We start from the raw sequence: 15941 nt of genomic DNA, 5'->3' as shown, positions 1-15941 counted from the left end.
TTTCGGCCGATTTTTGGGTGTGATTGGGCCGATTTTTGGGAGTGATTTGTGATGATTTTTGGGAGTGATTTCGGCCGATTTTTGGGTGTGATTGGGCTGATTTTGGGGAGTGATTTGTGATGATTTTTGGGTGTGATTTGTGATGATTTTTGGGAGTGATTTCGGCCGATTTTTGGGTGTGATTGGGCTGATTTTGGGGAGTGATTTGTGATGATTGTTGGGTGTGATTGGGCTGATTTTTGGGTGTGATTTGTGATGATTTTTGGGTGTGATTGGGCTGATTTTTGGGAGTAGTTTGTGATGATTTTTGGGAGTGATTTGTGCTGATTTTTGGGAGTAATTTGTGATGATTTTTGGGTGTGATTGGGCCGATTTTTTTGAGTGATTTGTGATAATTTTTGGGTGTGATTGGGCTGATTTTTGGGAGTAATTTGTGATGATTTTTGGGAGTGATTTGTGATGATTTTTGGGTGTGATTGGGCTGATTTTTGGGAGTGATTTGTGCTGATTTTTGGGTGTGATTGGGCTGATTTTGGGGAGTGATTTGTGCTGGTTTTAGGGTGTGATTTGGCTCTGATTTGTGCCGTGTTTTGGCTGTGATTTGTGTGTGATTTTTGCTGGTTTTGAGGGGTGATTTGTGTTTGATTTGTGCTGGTTTTGGGATGCAATTTGTGCCATTTTTTGGGTCTAATTTATCCCTGATTTGTGCCATTTTTGGCTGTAGTTTATCCCTGATTTTCACCATTTTTGGCTGTAGTTTATCCCTGATTTTTGCCATTTTTGGCTGTAGTTTATCCCTGATTTTTGCCATTTTTGGCTGTAGTTTATCCCTGATTTGTGCCATTTTTGGGGGGTAATTTATCCCTGATTTGTGCCATTTTTGGCTGTAGTTTATCTCTGATTTGTGCCATTTTTGGGGTGTAATTTATCCCTGATTTGTGCCATTTTTCACTGTGATTTATCTCTGATTTGTGCCATTTTTGGGGTGTGATTTGTGTGAGAATTAGGCTGATTTTTGGCTGTGATTTGGGTGTTGTTTGTGCCATTTTTTGGCTGTGATTTTTGTCTGATTTGTGCCGTTTTTGGGGTGTAATTTGTGCCGATTTTTGTCTGATTTGTGCCATTTTTGGGGTGTAATTAAACCCTGACTTGTGCCGTTTTTGGGGTGTAATTTATGCCAATTTTTGTCTGGTTTGTGCCATTTTTGGGGTGTAATTAAGCCCTGATTTTTGTCTGGTTTGTGCCGTTTTTGGGGTGTAATTAAACCCTGATTTGTGCTGTTTTTGGGGTGTAATTAAACCCTGATTTTTGTCTGATTTCTGCCCGTTTTTGGGGCATAATTAAACCCTAATTTGTGCCGGTTTTGGGGTGTAATTAAACCCTGATTTGTGCAGTTTTTGGGGTGTAATTTATGCCGATTTTTTTCTGGTTTGTGCCGTTTTTGGGGTGTACTTGAACCCTGATTTTTGCCTGGTTTGTGCCGTTTTTGGGGTGTAATTAAACCCTGATTTGTGCCGGTTTTGGGGTGTAATTGAACCCTGATTTTTGTCTGGTTTGTGCCGTTTTTGGGGTGTAATTAAACCCTGATTTTTTTCTGGTTTGTGCCGTTTTTGGGGTGTAATTAAACCCTGATTTTTTTCTGGTTTGTGCCGTTTTTGGGGTGTAATTAAACCCTGATTTTTGTCTGGTTTGTGCCGTTTTTGGGGTGTAATTGAACCCTGATTTTTTTTCTGGTTTGTGCCGTTTTTGGGGTGTAATTAAACCCTAATTTGTACCGGTTTTGGGGTGTAATTAAACCCTGATTTTTGCCTGGTTTGTGCCGGTTTTGGGGTGTAATTAAACCCTGATTTTTGTCTGATTTCTGCCCGTTTTTGGGGTGTAATTAAACCCTGATTTTTTTCTGGTTTGTGCCGTTTTTGGGGTGTAATTAAACCCTGATTTGTACCGTTTTTGGGGTGTAATTTGTGCTGATTTTTGCCTGGTTTGTGCTGTTTTTGGGGTGTAATTAAACCCTGATTTTTTTCTGGTTTGTGCCGTTTTTGGGGTGTAATTGAACCCTGATTTTTGCCTGGTTTGGGCCGTTTTTGGGGTGTAATTTGTGCTGATTTGTGCCTGGTTTGTGCCGTTTTCGGGGCGCCCCCAGCTGAACGGGGCCGTGGTCCAGGACGTGCAGCTCAAGGTCAGCATCGCCCGCAAGCAGCCGCTGCTGGACGCGGCCACCGGCAAATCCCTCTGGGGGTCCCTGGGTGAGTCTGGGGGCCCTGGGGGCGATTTGGGGGGTCCCTGGGGGGATCTGGGGGTCCCTGGGTGAGTCTGGGGGGGATTTGGGGGGTCCCTGGGGGGAATTGGGGGTCCCTGGGTGAGTCTGGGGGCGATTTGGGGGGGATTTGGGGGGGTTCCCTGGGGGGAATTGGGGGTCCCTGGGTGAGTCTGGGGGGGATTTGGGGGGGATTTGGGGGGGTCCCTGGGGGGAATTGGGGGTCCCTGAGTGAGTCTGGGGGGGATTTGGGGGGGATCCTGGGGGGAATTGGGGGTCCCTGGGTGAGTCTGGGGGCTCTGGGGGCGATTTGGGGGGGGGTCCCTGGGGGGGAATTGGGGGTCCCTGGGTGAGTCTGGGGGGGATTTGGGGGGTCCTGAAGGGTCCTGGGTGGTCCTCAGGCTCCCTGGGTGAGTCTGGGGGCGGAATTGGGGGTCCCTGGGGGGAATTGGGGGTCCTGGGGGCTTCTGGGGGGGTCCTGGGGGGTCCTTGGTGAGTCTGAGGGTCCTGAGGGGGCTCTGGGGGGGATTTGGGGGGTTCTGGGGGGAATTTAGGGGGGCTCTGGGGGTCCCTGGGTGAGTCTGGGGGCGATTTGGGGGGTCCTGGAGGGAATTGGGTGGGAGCTGGGGGGGCTCTGGGTGAACCTGGGGGGGGATTTGGGGGGTCCTGGGGGAATCTGGGGGTCCCTGGGTGAGTCTGGGGGGGATTTGGGGGCTCTGGGGGGAGTTTGGGGGTCCTGGGGGGGGTCCTGGGGGGGAACTGAGGGGAGTCTGGGAGGGATTTGGGGGGGCCCTGGGTGAATCTGGGGGGCATTTGGGGGGTCCTGGGGGGATTTGGGGGTTCCTGGGGGGTCCTGGGGGGGTTTTGGGGGATCCTGGGGGGTCCTGGGGGGATTTGGGGGATCCTGGGGGGGTCCTGGGGGGGTTTCGGGGTCCCCCTGACCCCCTCCCCTGTGCCCCCCCCCCCCAGCGGTGAAGAACAGCGCCAAGGGCTCGCACCGGGACAAACGGACACAGGTGGTTTACAACGAGGATCTGTTCGGGGGGCAGTGACGGACGGACGGACACGCGGACACACGGACACACGGACACACGGACGCGGTCATTGTGCTCGTGGAGGCGTCCGGGGGGGCAATAAAGGACAGAGGGACGGACACACGGACAGGCTCATTGTGTTCATGGGTCTGTTTTTGGGGGGCAGTGACGGACGGACAGACGGACAGGATCATTGTCATGGGTCTGTCCAGGGGGCAGTGACGGACGGACAGACGGACACTGTCACCTGTTTGGGGGGCAGTGATGGACGGACAGACGGACACACGGACAGGGTCATTGTGTTCATGGCTTTGTTTTTGGGGGGCAGTGACGGACAGACAGACGGACACACGGACACTGTCACCTGTTTGGGGGGCAATAAAGGACAGACACACGGACAGACGGACGCGGTCATTGTGTTCATGGATCTGTTCGGTGGCCGATAAGGGACAGATGGACGGACAGACGGACAGGATCATTGTCATGGGTTTGTCCAGGGGGCAGTGACGGACGGACAGACGGACAGACGGACACTGTCACCTGTTTGGGGGGCAGTGACGGACGGACGGACGGACAGACGGACAGGGTCACCTGTCTGGGGGCAATAAAGGACAGACGGACACACGGACAGGGCCACTGTCACCCGGGGGGGGGCAGGGATGTGTTTATTGTCACCTGAGGGGGGGACAGGGACGGCTGGGTTCTGTTTGGGGTGTGCCCAGGTGTGCCCAGGTGTGCCCAGGACAGCTCCAGGGTGGCTCCAGGGCATGTCCAGGTGTGCCCAGGTGTATCCCAGACACCCCCAGGTGTGCCCAGGTGTATCCAGGACAGTTCCAGGATGCCCCCAGGTGTGCCCAGGTGTATCCCAGATACCCCCAGGTGTGCCCAGGTGTATCCAGGACAGTTCCAGGATGCCCCCAGGTGTGCCCAGGTGTATCCCAGATACCCCCAGGTGTGCCCAGGTGTATCCAGGACAGTTCCAGGATGCCCCCAGGTGTGCCCAGGTGTATCCCAGATACCCCCAGGTGTGCCCAGGTGTATCCAAGACAGTTCCAGGATGCCCCCAGGTGTGCCCAGGTGTATCCCAGATACCCCCAGGTGTGCCCAGGGTGGCTCCAGGTGTGCCCAGGTGTATCCAGGGTAGTTCCAGTTATGTCCAGGGTAGTTCCAGGTGTGCCCCAGGTGTGCCCAGGGTGGCTCCGGTTGTGTCCAGGTGCACCCAGGTGTGCCCAGGTGTGCCCTAGGACAGGAAGCCCAGGTTCCCCAGGTGTGCCCAGGTACCCCAGGTGCCCCCAGGTGTGCCCAGGTGTGCCCTAGGACAGGAAGCCCAGGTACCCAGGTACCCCAGGTGTGCCCAGGTGTGCCCAAGTGTGCCCAGGTACCCCAGGTGTGCCCAGGTGTGCCCTAGGACAGGAAGCCCAGGTACCCAGGTGTGCCCAGGTGTGCCCAGGTGTGCCCTAGGACAGGAAGCCCAGGTACCCAGGTTCCCCAGGTGTGCCCTAGGACAGGTACCCCAGGTTCCCCAGGTGTGCCCAGGTGCCCCCAGGTACCCAGGTACCCAGGTGTGCCCAGGTGTGCCCTAGGACAGGAAGCCCAGGTACCCAGGTGTGCCCAGGTGTGCCCAGGTGCCCCCAGGTACCCAGGTGTGCCCAGGTGTGCCCAGGTGTGCCCTAGGACAGGAAGCCCAGGTCCTCGTGGCGCAGCCGCTCCCGCAGCCAGGGCAGCACCTCGAAGACGTTGATGTGGAAATCGCGGGCGTGGCCGGGGGCGCGGCGCAGCTCGCAGGCGGGGACCACGCCCCAGCTGACCACGCCCACCTGGGGAGACAGGGACACGCCCATCAGGGTCACTGACCACGCCCACATGGGGACACAGGGACACGCCCATCAGGGTCACTGACCACGCCCACATGGGGACACAGGGACACGCCCATCAGGGTCACTGACCACGCCCACCCGGGGGACAGGGACACGCCCATCAGGGTCACTGACCACGCCCACATGGGGACAGGGACACGCCCATCAGGGTCACTGACCACGCCCACCCGGGGGGACAGGGACACGCCCATCAGGGTCACTGACCACGCCCACATGGGGACACAGGGACACGCCCATCAGGGTCACTGACCACGCCCACATGGGGGAACAGGGGACACGCCCATCAGGGTCACTGACCACGCCCACCCGGGGAGACAGGGACACGCCCATCAGGGTCACTGACCACGCCCACATGGGGACAGGGACACACCCACCCAGGGGTCACAGGCCACGCCCTGACTGGCCACACCCACCTGGGGTCACCTTGGGGTCAGCCCCACGCCTGGGAGCACCAGTTTGTCCCAGTTCCCGTCCCAGTGTCCCCCAGTTCCTCCCAGTTCCCATCCCAGCATCCACAGTGTCCCCAGTGTCCCCAGTTCCCATCCCAGTTTGATCCCAGTCCATCCCAGTCCATCCCAGTTCCTCCCAGTTCCCATCCCAGTATAAACCAGTGTCCCCAGTGTCCCCAGTGTCCCCAGTTCCCATCCCAGCCCATCCCAGTTTGATCCCAGTCTGTCCCAATCCCTTCCAGTCCATCTCGATCCATTCCCAGTTCCTCCCAGTCCATCCCAGTCCATCCCAGTGTCCCCAGTGCCCCCAGTTGCCATCCCAGTATCCACAGTGTCCCCAATGTCCCCAGTCCATCCCAGTCCCTCCCAGTTTGATCCCAGTCCCTCCCAGTCCCTCCCAGTTCCCATCCCAGTATCCACAGTGTCCCCAGTTCCCATCCCAGTCCCTCCCAGTTCATCCCAGTTCCTCCCAGTTCCCATCCCAGTATAAACCAGTGTCCCCAGTGCCCCCAGTTCCCATCCCAGTATCCACAGTGTCCCCAATGTCCCCAGTCCCTCCCAGTCCGAGTTCCCATCCCAGTATAAACCAGTTCCTCCCAGTTCCCATCCCAGCACCCACAGTGTCCCCAGTGTCCCCAGTTCCCATCGCAGCCCATCCCAGTTTGATCCCAGTCTGTCCCAATCCCTTCCAGTCCATCTTGATCCATTCCCAGTTCCTCCCAGTCCCTCCCAGTTCCCCCCAGTCCCATCCCAGTCCATCCCAGTATCCCCAGTTCCCATCCCAGTCCATCCCAGTTTCCCCCCTGACCTGGAAGTGTCGCTTCCCCCAGGTGACAACGACGGGGCCACCGGAGTCACCTGTGGGGGGAAACTGGGATGGACTGGGAGGGACTGGGAGGGACTGGGATAAACTGGGATGGACTGGGAGGGACTGGGAGGGACTGGGATCAAACTGGGATAAACTGGGATGGACTGGGAGGGACTGGGAGGGACTGGGATCAAACTGGGAGGGACTGGGATAAACTGGGATGGACTGGGAGGGACTGGGATCAAACTGGGATAAACTGGGATGGACTGGGATCAAACTGGGGTGGACTGGTTTATACTGGTCTATACTCATTTATAGTGGTCCATACTGGTTCCTACTGGTGTATACTGGTTTATACTGGTCCATACTGGTTTATACTGGTCCATACTGGTCCGTACTGGTCCATACTGGTCCATACTGGTTTATACTGGTCTATACTGGTCCATACTGGTCCATAGTGGTCCATACTGGTTTATACTGGTCCGTACTGGTTTATACTGGTTTATACTGGTCCGTACTGGTTTATAGTGGTTTATACTGGTCCGTACTGGTTTATACTGGTTTATAGTGGTTTATACTGGTCCATACTGGTTTATAGTGGTTTATACTGGTCCATACTGGTTTATACTGGTTTATACTGGTCCATAGTGGTTTATACTGGTCCCTACTGGTCTATACTGGTTTATACTAGTCCGTACTGGTCCATACTGGTTTATACTGGTTTATACTGGTTTGTATGGATTCCTACTGGTCCATACTGGTCCGTGCTAGTCCGTACTGGTTTGTACTGGTCCATACTGGTTTATACTGGTTTATACTGGTTTGTATGGGTTCCTACTGGTCCGTACTGGTTTATACTGGTCCGTACTGGTCGGTGCGTACCTGGGCAGGCGTTGGGGTCCACCTGGGGCTCGTGGCCCCCCGAGCACAGGAACCGGGCGGTGACGACGTCGTCCAGGGAGGTGACGTTGGCGTAGGGGGGGGGCACGGAGAGCGTCGGCCTCGCACGGAGCCCGCTGGGGACACGCAGGGGACACGCAGGGGACACGCAGGGGACATCAGTGGGGACACGCAGGGGACATCAGTGGGGACACGCAGGGGACATCAGTGGGGGGATTGGGGACACGCAGGGGACATCAGTGGGGACACACAGGGGACAGAGAGGGGACATCAGTGGGGACACGCAGGGGACAGAGAGGGGACATCAGTGGGGACACGCAGGGGACACGCAGGGGACACGCAGGGGACATCAGTGGGGACACGGAGGGGACAGAGAGGGGACATGGAGGGGACATCAGTGGGGACACGCAGGGGACATCAGTGGGGACACGGAGGGGACACGCAGGGGACATCAGTGGGGACATCAGTGGGGACAGAGAGGGGACATCAGTGGGGACACGGAGGGGGACAGTGGGGACACGCGGGGGACACGCAAGGGACACGCAGGGGACAGGGAGGGGACATCAGTGGGGACACGCAGGGGGACACGCAGGGGACACGGAGGGGACACGCAGGGGACATCAGTGGGGACACGCAGGGGACACGCAGGGGACATGGAGGGGACACGCAGGGGACAGGGAGGGGACAGGGACGGGGACATCAGTGGGGACACGGAGGGGGACATCAGTGGGGACACGGAGGGGACACACAGGGGACATCAGTGGGGACACGGAGGGGACAGAGAGGGGACATCAGTGGGGACATCATTGGGGGGATTGGGGACACGCAGGGGACACGCAGGGGACAGAGAGGAGACATCAGTGGGGACACGCAGGGGACATCAGTGGGGGACATCAGTGGGGACAGAGAGGGGACATCAGTGGGGACACACAGGGGACATCAGTGGGGACATCAGTGGGGACACGCGGGGGACACGCAAGGGACACGCAGGGGACAGGGAGGGGACATCAGTGGGGACACGCAGGGGACACACAGGGGACATCAGTGGGGACACGCAGGGGACAGAGAGGGGACATGGAGGGGACATCAGTGGGGACACGCAGGGGACATCAGTGGGGACATGGAAGGGACACGCAGGAGACAGGGAGGGGACACACAGGGGACATCAGTGGGGACATCAGTGGGGACAGAGAGGGGACAGTGGGGGACAGTGGGGGACAGTGGGGACAGTTGGGGGGATTGGAGACATTGGGGGCGTTGGGGACATTGGGGACATCACTGGGGGACATCAGTGGGGACAGTGGGGACGTTGGGGACACACAGAGGGGACAGACGGACACAGGGACGCGACAGGTGACGGACAAGTACAGGAGGGGACAGACGGACACGGGGAGGGACAGACGGACACAGAGGGGACAGACGGACACGGGGGGGACACGGGACGGTGACGGACGGACGCACGGACACAGGAAGGGGCAGACGGACACGGGAGGGTGACGGAACGGACGCACGGACACAGGGCACAGAGAGCACAGACGGGCGGACAGAGGACACAGGACAGGACAGACGGGCACGCAGAGAGCACAGACGGAAACGGACGGACGGACAGACGGACGCGGACGGACGGACGGACGGACCTGGTCCCCAGCTTGATGAGGACCCTCTGGCGCTGGAGCCCCGCGGGGCGGCGCGGGTGCAGGAAGAACGCCTCCACGTTCTTGGGGGGCAGCAGCAGCCGGCCTGGGGTCACGGAGAGGTCACGGGGTCACGCGGGGGTCACGGAGGGGTCACGGGGTCACAGGGAGGTCATGGGGTCACGGGGTCATGGGGGGTTCAGGGGAAAACGCCTCCACGTTCTTGGGGGGCAGCAGCAGCCGGCCTGGGGTCACGCGGGGGTCACGGGGTCACGCGGGGGTCACGGGGTCACGCGGGGGTCATGGGGTCACGCAGGGGTCACGGGGTCACGCAGGGGTCACGGGGTCAGGGGGAGGTCACGGGGTCCTGGGGGTCTCAGGGGGTCCCTGGTGTGATTTGGGGGGGGGTCTCGGGGGTCCCTGATGGATTGGGGAGGGGTCCCGGGGGTCTGAGGGGGTCCCTGGGAGGGTTCGGGGGGGTCCCCAAGGGGAATTTGGGGGGGGTCCCAGGGGGTCCCTGCTGGGATTTGGGGGGGTCCCGGGGGTCCCTGGTGTATTTGGGGAGGGGTCCCTGGTGGATTTTGGGGTCCCTGGGTGTAATTTGGGGAGGGGTCCCGGGGGTCTCAGGGAGTCCCTGATGAATTTGGGGAGGGGTCCTGGGGGATTTTGGGGTTCCTGGGTGTAATTTGGGGAGGGATCCCTGATGAATTTGGGGAGGGGTCCCGGGGGATTTTGGGGGTCCCTGATGAATTTGGGGAGGGGTCCCAGGGGATTTTGGGGGTCCCTGATGAATTTGGGGAGGGGTCTCAGGGGGTCCCTGATGGATTTGGGGAGGGGTCCCAGGGTGTAATTTGGGGAGGGGTCTCCCACAGTGGTCCTTAGGGGATTTGGGGAGGGGTCCCCGGTGAATTTGGGGAGGGGTCTCAGGGGTCCCTGATGGATTTGGGGAGGGTCCCAGGGTGTAATTTGGGGAGGGGGTCTCAGGGGTCCCTGATGGATTTGGGGAGGGGTCCCAGGGTGTAATTTGGGGAGGGGTCTCGGGGGTCCCTGATGGATTTGGGGAGGGGTCCCCGGTGAATTTGGGGAGGGGTCTCGGGGGTCCCTGATGGATTTGGGGAGGGGTCCCAGGGTGTAATTTGGGGGAGGGGTCTCGGGGGTCCCTGATGGATTTGGGGAGGGGTCCCAGGGTGTAATTTGGGGAGGGGTCTCAGGGGTCCCTGATGGATTTGGGGAGGGGTCCCAGGGTGTAATTTGGGGAGGGGTCTCAGGGGTCCCTGATGGATTTGGGGAGGGTCCCTGGTGAATTGGGGGAGGGGTCTCAGGGGTCCCTGATGGATTTGGGGAGGGGTCCCAGGGTGTAATTTGGGGAGGGGTCTCAGGGGGTCCCTGATGGATTTGGGGAGGGTCCCTGGTGAATTGGGGGAGGGGTCTCAGGGGTCCCTGATGGATTTGGGGAGGGGTCCCCGGTGAATTTGGGGGAGGGGTCTCAGGGGTCCCTGATGGATTTGGGGAGGGTCCCAGGGTGTAATCTGGGGAGGGGTCTCGGGGGTCCCTGATGGATTTGGGGAGGGTCCCAGGGTGTAATTTGGGGAGGGGTCTCAGGGGTCCCTGATAGATTTGGGGAGGGTCCTAGGGTGTAATTTGGGGAGGGGTCTCGGGGGTCCCTGATGGATTTGGGGAGGGGTCTCGGGGGTCCCTGATGGATTTGGGGAGGGTCCCCGGTGAATTTGGGGGAGGGGTCTCAGGGGTCCCTGATAGATTTGGGGAGGGTCCCAGGGTGTCCCGGGGGTCTCAGGGGTCCCTGATGGATTTGGGGAGGGGTCCCCGGTGAATTTGGGGAGGGGTCTCACGGTGCTCCTCGCACGAGCTCCTCTCCGGCAGCCTCAGCGCCCGCGCGGCGCCCTCGGTGCAGGGCAGGCAAATGGGGCTGGGGGCGACACCGGGGAAATGAGGGGAGGGGGCTGCACCCCAAAAACACCTCCAGGACCCCCCAAATTCCCCCAGGACCCCACAAATCCCCCCAAAATCCCTCCAGGACCCCCCAAAATCCCCCTTGGGCCCACCCAGGACCCCCCAAAATCCCCCCAAGACCCCCCAAATCCCCCTCAAATTCCCCAGGACCCCCCCCCACGACCCCCCCCACCCCCCCCCCCCCCAAATCTCCTCCAATCCCCCCCAAATCCCCCCAGGACCCCCAAAATCCCCCCAAGGACCCCCAAAATCCACCCAAAAATCCCCCAGGACCCCCCCAAAATCCCCCCAAACCTCCTCCAAATCCCCCAGTTCCCCCCCCAAATCCCCCCAGGACCCCCCAAATCCCCCCCAAATCCCCCCAGGACCCCCCAAAATCCCCCCAAATCCCCCCACGAATCCCCTCCAATCTCCTCAAAATCCTCCAGGACCCCCAAAATCCCCCCAGGACCCACCCAGAACCCCCCAAATCCCACCAAAATCCCCCCAAAATCCCCCCAAGACCCCCCAAAATCCCCCCAGACCCCCCAAATCCCCTCCAGAACCCCCCAAATCCTCCCCAAATCCCCCCAGGACCCCCCAAAATCCTCACCCAATCCCCACCCAAGACCCCCAAAAATCCCCCAAAATCCCCCCAAATCCCCCCAGACCCCCCAAAATGCCCCCCAGACCCCCCAAAATCCCCCCAGGAGCCCCCAAATCCCCTCCAGAACCCCCCAAATCCCCCCCAAATCCCCCCAGGACCCCCCAAAATCCCCCCCAAATCCCCACCCAAGACCCCCAGAATCTCCCCAAGACCCCCCAAAATCCCCCAGCCCCCCAAATCCCCCCAGGACCCCCAAATCCTCCCCAAATTCCCCCAGGATCCCCAAAATCCCCCCAAATCCCCCAGGACCCCCCAAATCCCCCAGGACCCACCCAGAACCCCCCAAATCCCCCCAAAATCCCCTCCAGAACTCCCCAAATCCCCCCCAATCCCCACCCAAGACCCCCAAAAATTCCTCCGGGACCCCCCAAATCCCCCAGGACCCCCCAAATCCCCACCCAATCCCCACCCAAGACCCCCAAAAATCCCCCAGGACCCCCCAAATCCCCCAGGACCCCCCAAATCCCCCGGGACCCCCCGGATCGCCCCCAGCCCTCACCGCTGGGCGTCGCTGGGCGGCACCGCCCGGTCCAGCTGCACCAGGGCCACGTCGAAGTCGTAGAACTCGGGGACGCCGCGGTGCCGCCGCGAGCCGGGGCTGAACTCGGGGTGCAGGAAGAGCCCCCGAACCCCCCGGTGCTCACGGGAACCTGGGGGGGTCCCCAAAGTCACCCTGAGACCCCAAAATCCCACCCAAATATCCTCAAATATCCCCAAAATCCCACCAGGAATCCCCAAAAATCCCACCAGGAACCCCAAAATCCTGTCAGGATCCCCCAAAATCCCACCCAAATATCCTCAAATACCCCCAAAATCCCACCAGGAACCCCAAAATCCCATCAAGAACCCCCAAATCCCCCCAAATGTCCCCCAGGTGTCCCAGGTGTGTCCCCAGGTGTCCCCAGCCCTTTCAGGGACATTCCCAGCTGTTCCCCCCAGGTGTCCCAGGTGTCCCAAATGTCCCCCCAGGTGACCCCAGGTATCTCAGGTGTCCCCAGCCCATTCAGGGATGTCCCCCCGAGGTGTCCTCAGGTGTCCCAAATGTCCCCAGGTGTCCCCCAGGTGTCCCCAGGTGTCCCAAATGTCCCCAGGTATCTCAGGTGTCCCCAGCCCATTCAGGGATGTCCCCCCGAGGTGTCCCCAGGTGTCCCAAATGTCCCCAGGTGTCCCCCAGGTGTCCCCAGGTGTCCCCAGCCCCCCCAGGTGTCCCCAGAAGTGTCCCCGGTGTCCCCACCGATGTCCACGCCCAGCCAGGTGGGCAGACCCTCAGAGGTGAAGCAATGGGCAGTGCCCCAGGTGTGCCCAGCCCCCCCAGGTGTCCCCAGGTGTCCCCAGGTGTCCCCAGGTGTGCCCAGGTGTCCCCACCGATGTCCACGCCCAGCCAGGTGGGCACATCCTCGGAGGTGAAGCAATGGGCAGTGCCCCAGGTGTCCCCAGCCCCCCCAGGTGTGTCCCCAGGTGTGTCCCCGGTGTCCCAGGTGTCCCCAGGTGTCCCCAGCCCCCCCAGGTGTCCCCAGGTGTGTCCCCAGGTGTGCCCAGGTGTCCCCACCGATGTCCATGCCCAGCCAGGTGCGCAGATCCTCGGAGGTGAAGCAGTGGGCAGTGCCCCAGGTGTGCCCAGCCCCCCCAGGTGTCCCCAGGTGTCCCAGGTGTCCCAGGTGTGTCCCCAGGTGTGCCCAACCCCCCCAGGTGTCCCCAGCCCCCCCAGGTGTCCCCAGGTGTGCCCAGGTGTCCCCACCGATGTCCACGCCCAGCCAGGTGCGCAGATCCTCGGAGGTGAAGCAATGGGCAGTGCCCCAGGTGTCCCCAGCCCCCCCAGGTGTGTCCCCAGGTGTGTCCCCGGTGTCCCAGGTGTCCCCAGGTGTGCCCAGGTGTGCCCAGGTGTGCCCGCACCGATGTCCACGCCCAGCCAGGTGGGCACATCCTCGGAGGTGAAGCAGTGCGCCGCCGTCAGCACGAAGTACGGGGACACCAGCGAGCCCTGGCAGCGCTCCTGGCCCCGCCCCGGCCTCTGCAACGGGGGGAGGGGTCAGGTGTGCCCAGGTGTGCCCAGGTGTGCCCAGGTACCCCCCAGGTACCCTTCAGGTGTGTCACAGGTACCCCCAGGTGTGCCCAGGTGTGCCCTAGGAACGCTCCAGGTACCCCCAGGTGTGTCCCGGGTGTCCCCAGCTGTGTCCCAGCCCCCCCAGGTGTGCCAGCTGTGCCCAGGCGTGTCACAGTTGTGCCCAGGTGTGTCCCAAACCCCCCAGGTGTGTCCCAGGTGTGTCCCAGGTGTGTCCCCAGGTGTGCCCAGGTGTGTCCCAGCCCCCCCAGGTGTGTCCCAGGTGTGTCCCCAGGTGTGCCCAGGTGTGCCCCAGGTACCCCCCAGGTGTGCCCAGGTGTGTCACAGGTGTGCCCAGGTGTGGCCCAGGTGTGCCCAGGTGTGTGACAGGTGTGCCCTGGGTACCCTCCAGGTACCCCCCAGGTGTGCCCAGGTGTGTCCCAGGTGTGTCCCAGCCCCCCCAGGTGTGCCCAGCCCCCCCCAGGTGTGTCTCAGGTGTGCCCAGGTGTGCCCCAGCCCCCCCAGGTGTGTGCCCAGGTGTGCCCAGGTGTGCCCAGGTGTGCCCCAGGTGTGCCCCAGGTGTGCCCAGCTGTGCCCAGCTGTGTTCCAGGTGTGTCCCAAACCCCCCAGCTGTGTCCCAGGTGTCCCCAGGTGTGCCCAGGTGTGTCCCAGCCCCCCCAGGTGTCCCCAGGTGTGCCCAGGTGTGCCCAGGTGTGCCAGCTGTGCCAGCCGTGCCCGCTCACCGTCACCGTCACCGTCACCTCCCAGGGGTTTCTCTGTCTGTCCGTGGCCGCGCTGAACTCCAGGCTGAGCCCGCACAGCCCCAGCGTGGAGCTCTCGTCTGCCGGGACATTTGGGGCTTTTTGGGGCTTTTTGGGGATTTTGGGGCTTTTTAGGGGATTTGGGGATTTTTGGGGATTTTTTGGGATTTTTTTGAGAATTTTTTGGGGTTTTTTTGGGGATTTTTTGGGTTTTTTTGGGATTTTTTGGAGAATTTTTTGGGGTTTTTTGGGGGATTTTTTGGGTTTTTTTGGGGATTTTTTGGAGAATTTTTTGGGGATTTTTTGGGGATTTTTGGGGGATTTTTTGGGATTTCTGGGGGATTTTTTGGGGTTTTTTGGGATTTTTTGGAGAATTTTGGGGAATTTTTTGGGAATTTTTTGGGGGATTTTTTGGGATTTTTTAGGGCTTTTTGGGACTTTTTGGAGAATTTTTTGGGATTTTTTAAAGAATTTTTTGGGATTTTTTGGGGGATTTTTGGGGGATTTTTTGGGATTTTTTGGGGGATTTTTTGGTTTTTTTGGGGGGATTTTTGGGATTTTTTAGGGTTTTTTTTGGATTTTTTTGAGAATTTTTTGGGATTTTTTAAAGAATTTTTTGGGATTTTTTGGGGGATTTTTTGGGATTTTTTGGGGGATTTTTTGGGATTTTTTGGGGAATTTTTTGGTTTTTTTGGGATTTTTTGGAGAATTTTTTGGGATTTTTTGGAGAATTTTTTGGGATTTTTTTTTTGGGAATTTTTTTGGGGGATTTTTGGGGGGATTTTTTGGGATTTTTCAGGATTTTTTTTTATTATTTTTGGGGGTTTTTTTGGGGAGATTTTTGGTGGGATTTGTGGGGGTTTTGGGGGGATTATTTAGGTGGAGTTTGGGGTTCCTTTGGGGGTTTTGGGGCTTTTTGGGGTTTTTTTGGGGTGTTTTAGGGTGTTTTGGGGATTTTGGGGGGTTTTTTGGGGATTTTTGGGGGTTTTTTTGGGGATTTTTGGGCTGAGCCCGCACAGCCCCAGCGTGGAGCTCTCGTCTGGGGGCATTTGGGCATTTGGGGCCTTTTGGGGCTTTTGGGATTGGGGTTTTTAGGGGATTTGGGGATTTTTTGGGGTTTTTGGTATTTCTGGCCAGGTTTTTTGGGGTTTTGGGCTGGTTTTTTTGAGTTTTTGGTATTTCTGGCCAGGTTTTTTTGGTGGTTTGGGGTGGGTTTTTTTGAGATTTTGGTATTTCTGGTGTTTTGGGGCTGTTTTTTTGGGGTTTTTGGTATTTCTGGCCAGGTTTTTTGTATTTCCGGGGTGGTTTTTGGGGCGGTTTTTGGGGTGCCAGGTACCGATCATGCGGTGGAACACCTCCTGCAGGTCCTCGATGTCCCTCAGCGAGAACGAGTGCGTCTCCCCGCTCTTCTTGGACGCCAGCGCGTCCAGGAGGGTTCTGTCCTGGTCCTCCCCCAGGCCGAAGGTGTAAATGTCTGGGGAGGGGGCGAGGGGGTCAGGGCAGCCCGAAAAACCCCAAAATCAACCCCAAAATCAACCCCAAAAACAAGCCCCGAAACAGCCC

The 15941-nt window shown here is 59.1% G+C and overlaps 2 protein-coding genes across 2 annotated transcripts in view; one reads left to right on the top strand and one right to left on the bottom strand.

Annotated features, from left to right (window-relative positions):
* The window catches only part of NELFE (negative elongation factor complex member E), a 17395-nt gene extending 13485 nt beyond the window's left edge, over positions 1-3910 (top strand). The window contains 2 exon segments of the mRNA XM_058824569.1: positions 2144-2246; positions 3227-3910. Coding sequence (XP_058680552.1) covers positions 2144-2246; positions 3227-3309 — 186 coding nt within the window. The 3' untranslated portion in view covers positions 3310-3910.
* On the bottom strand, positions 3712-15868 carry LOC131571800 (complement factor B-like). The gene is made up of 10 exons (XM_058824570.1): positions 15715-15868; positions 14361-14458; positions 13470-13587; positions 12076-12226; positions 10810-10886; positions 8925-9065; positions 7308-7441; positions 6426-6475; positions 4878-5108; positions 3712-3886 (listed from the first exon to the last, which is right to left on the bottom strand). The coding sequence occupies exons 1-10, from the start codon at positions 15719-15721 to the stop codon at positions 3712-3714; spliced, it is 1182 nt and encodes a 393-aa protein (XP_058680553.1). The 5' UTR covers positions 15722-15868.
* Between the last annotated feature and the right edge of the window lie 73 nt (positions 15869-15941).

The sequence above is a fragment of the Ammospiza caudacuta genome, unplaced genomic scaffold (assembly GCF_027887145.1).
Source record: "Ammospiza caudacuta isolate bAmmCau1 unplaced genomic scaffold, bAmmCau1.pri scaffold_365, whole genome shotgun sequence".
NCBI classification, from domain to species: Eukaryota; Metazoa; Chordata; class Aves; order Passeriformes; family Passerellidae; genus Ammospiza; species Ammospiza caudacuta.
The sequence above is the reverse complement of the archived record's forward strand: the minus strand, read 5'-3'. Positions and strand labels throughout refer to the sequence as shown.

Coding starts and splice junctions, on each gene's coding strand:
- LOC131571800 (XM_058824570.1), bottom strand. Junction 10,887..12,075: donor CCGCCCAGCGACGCCCAGCG/GTGAGGGCTGGG, acceptor TGTCGCCCCCAG/CCCCATTTGCCTGCCCTGCA. Junction 9,066..10,809: donor GAGCTCGTGCGAGGAGCACC/GTGAGACCCCTC, acceptor CCGTGACCCCAG/GCCGGCTGCTGCTGCCCCCC.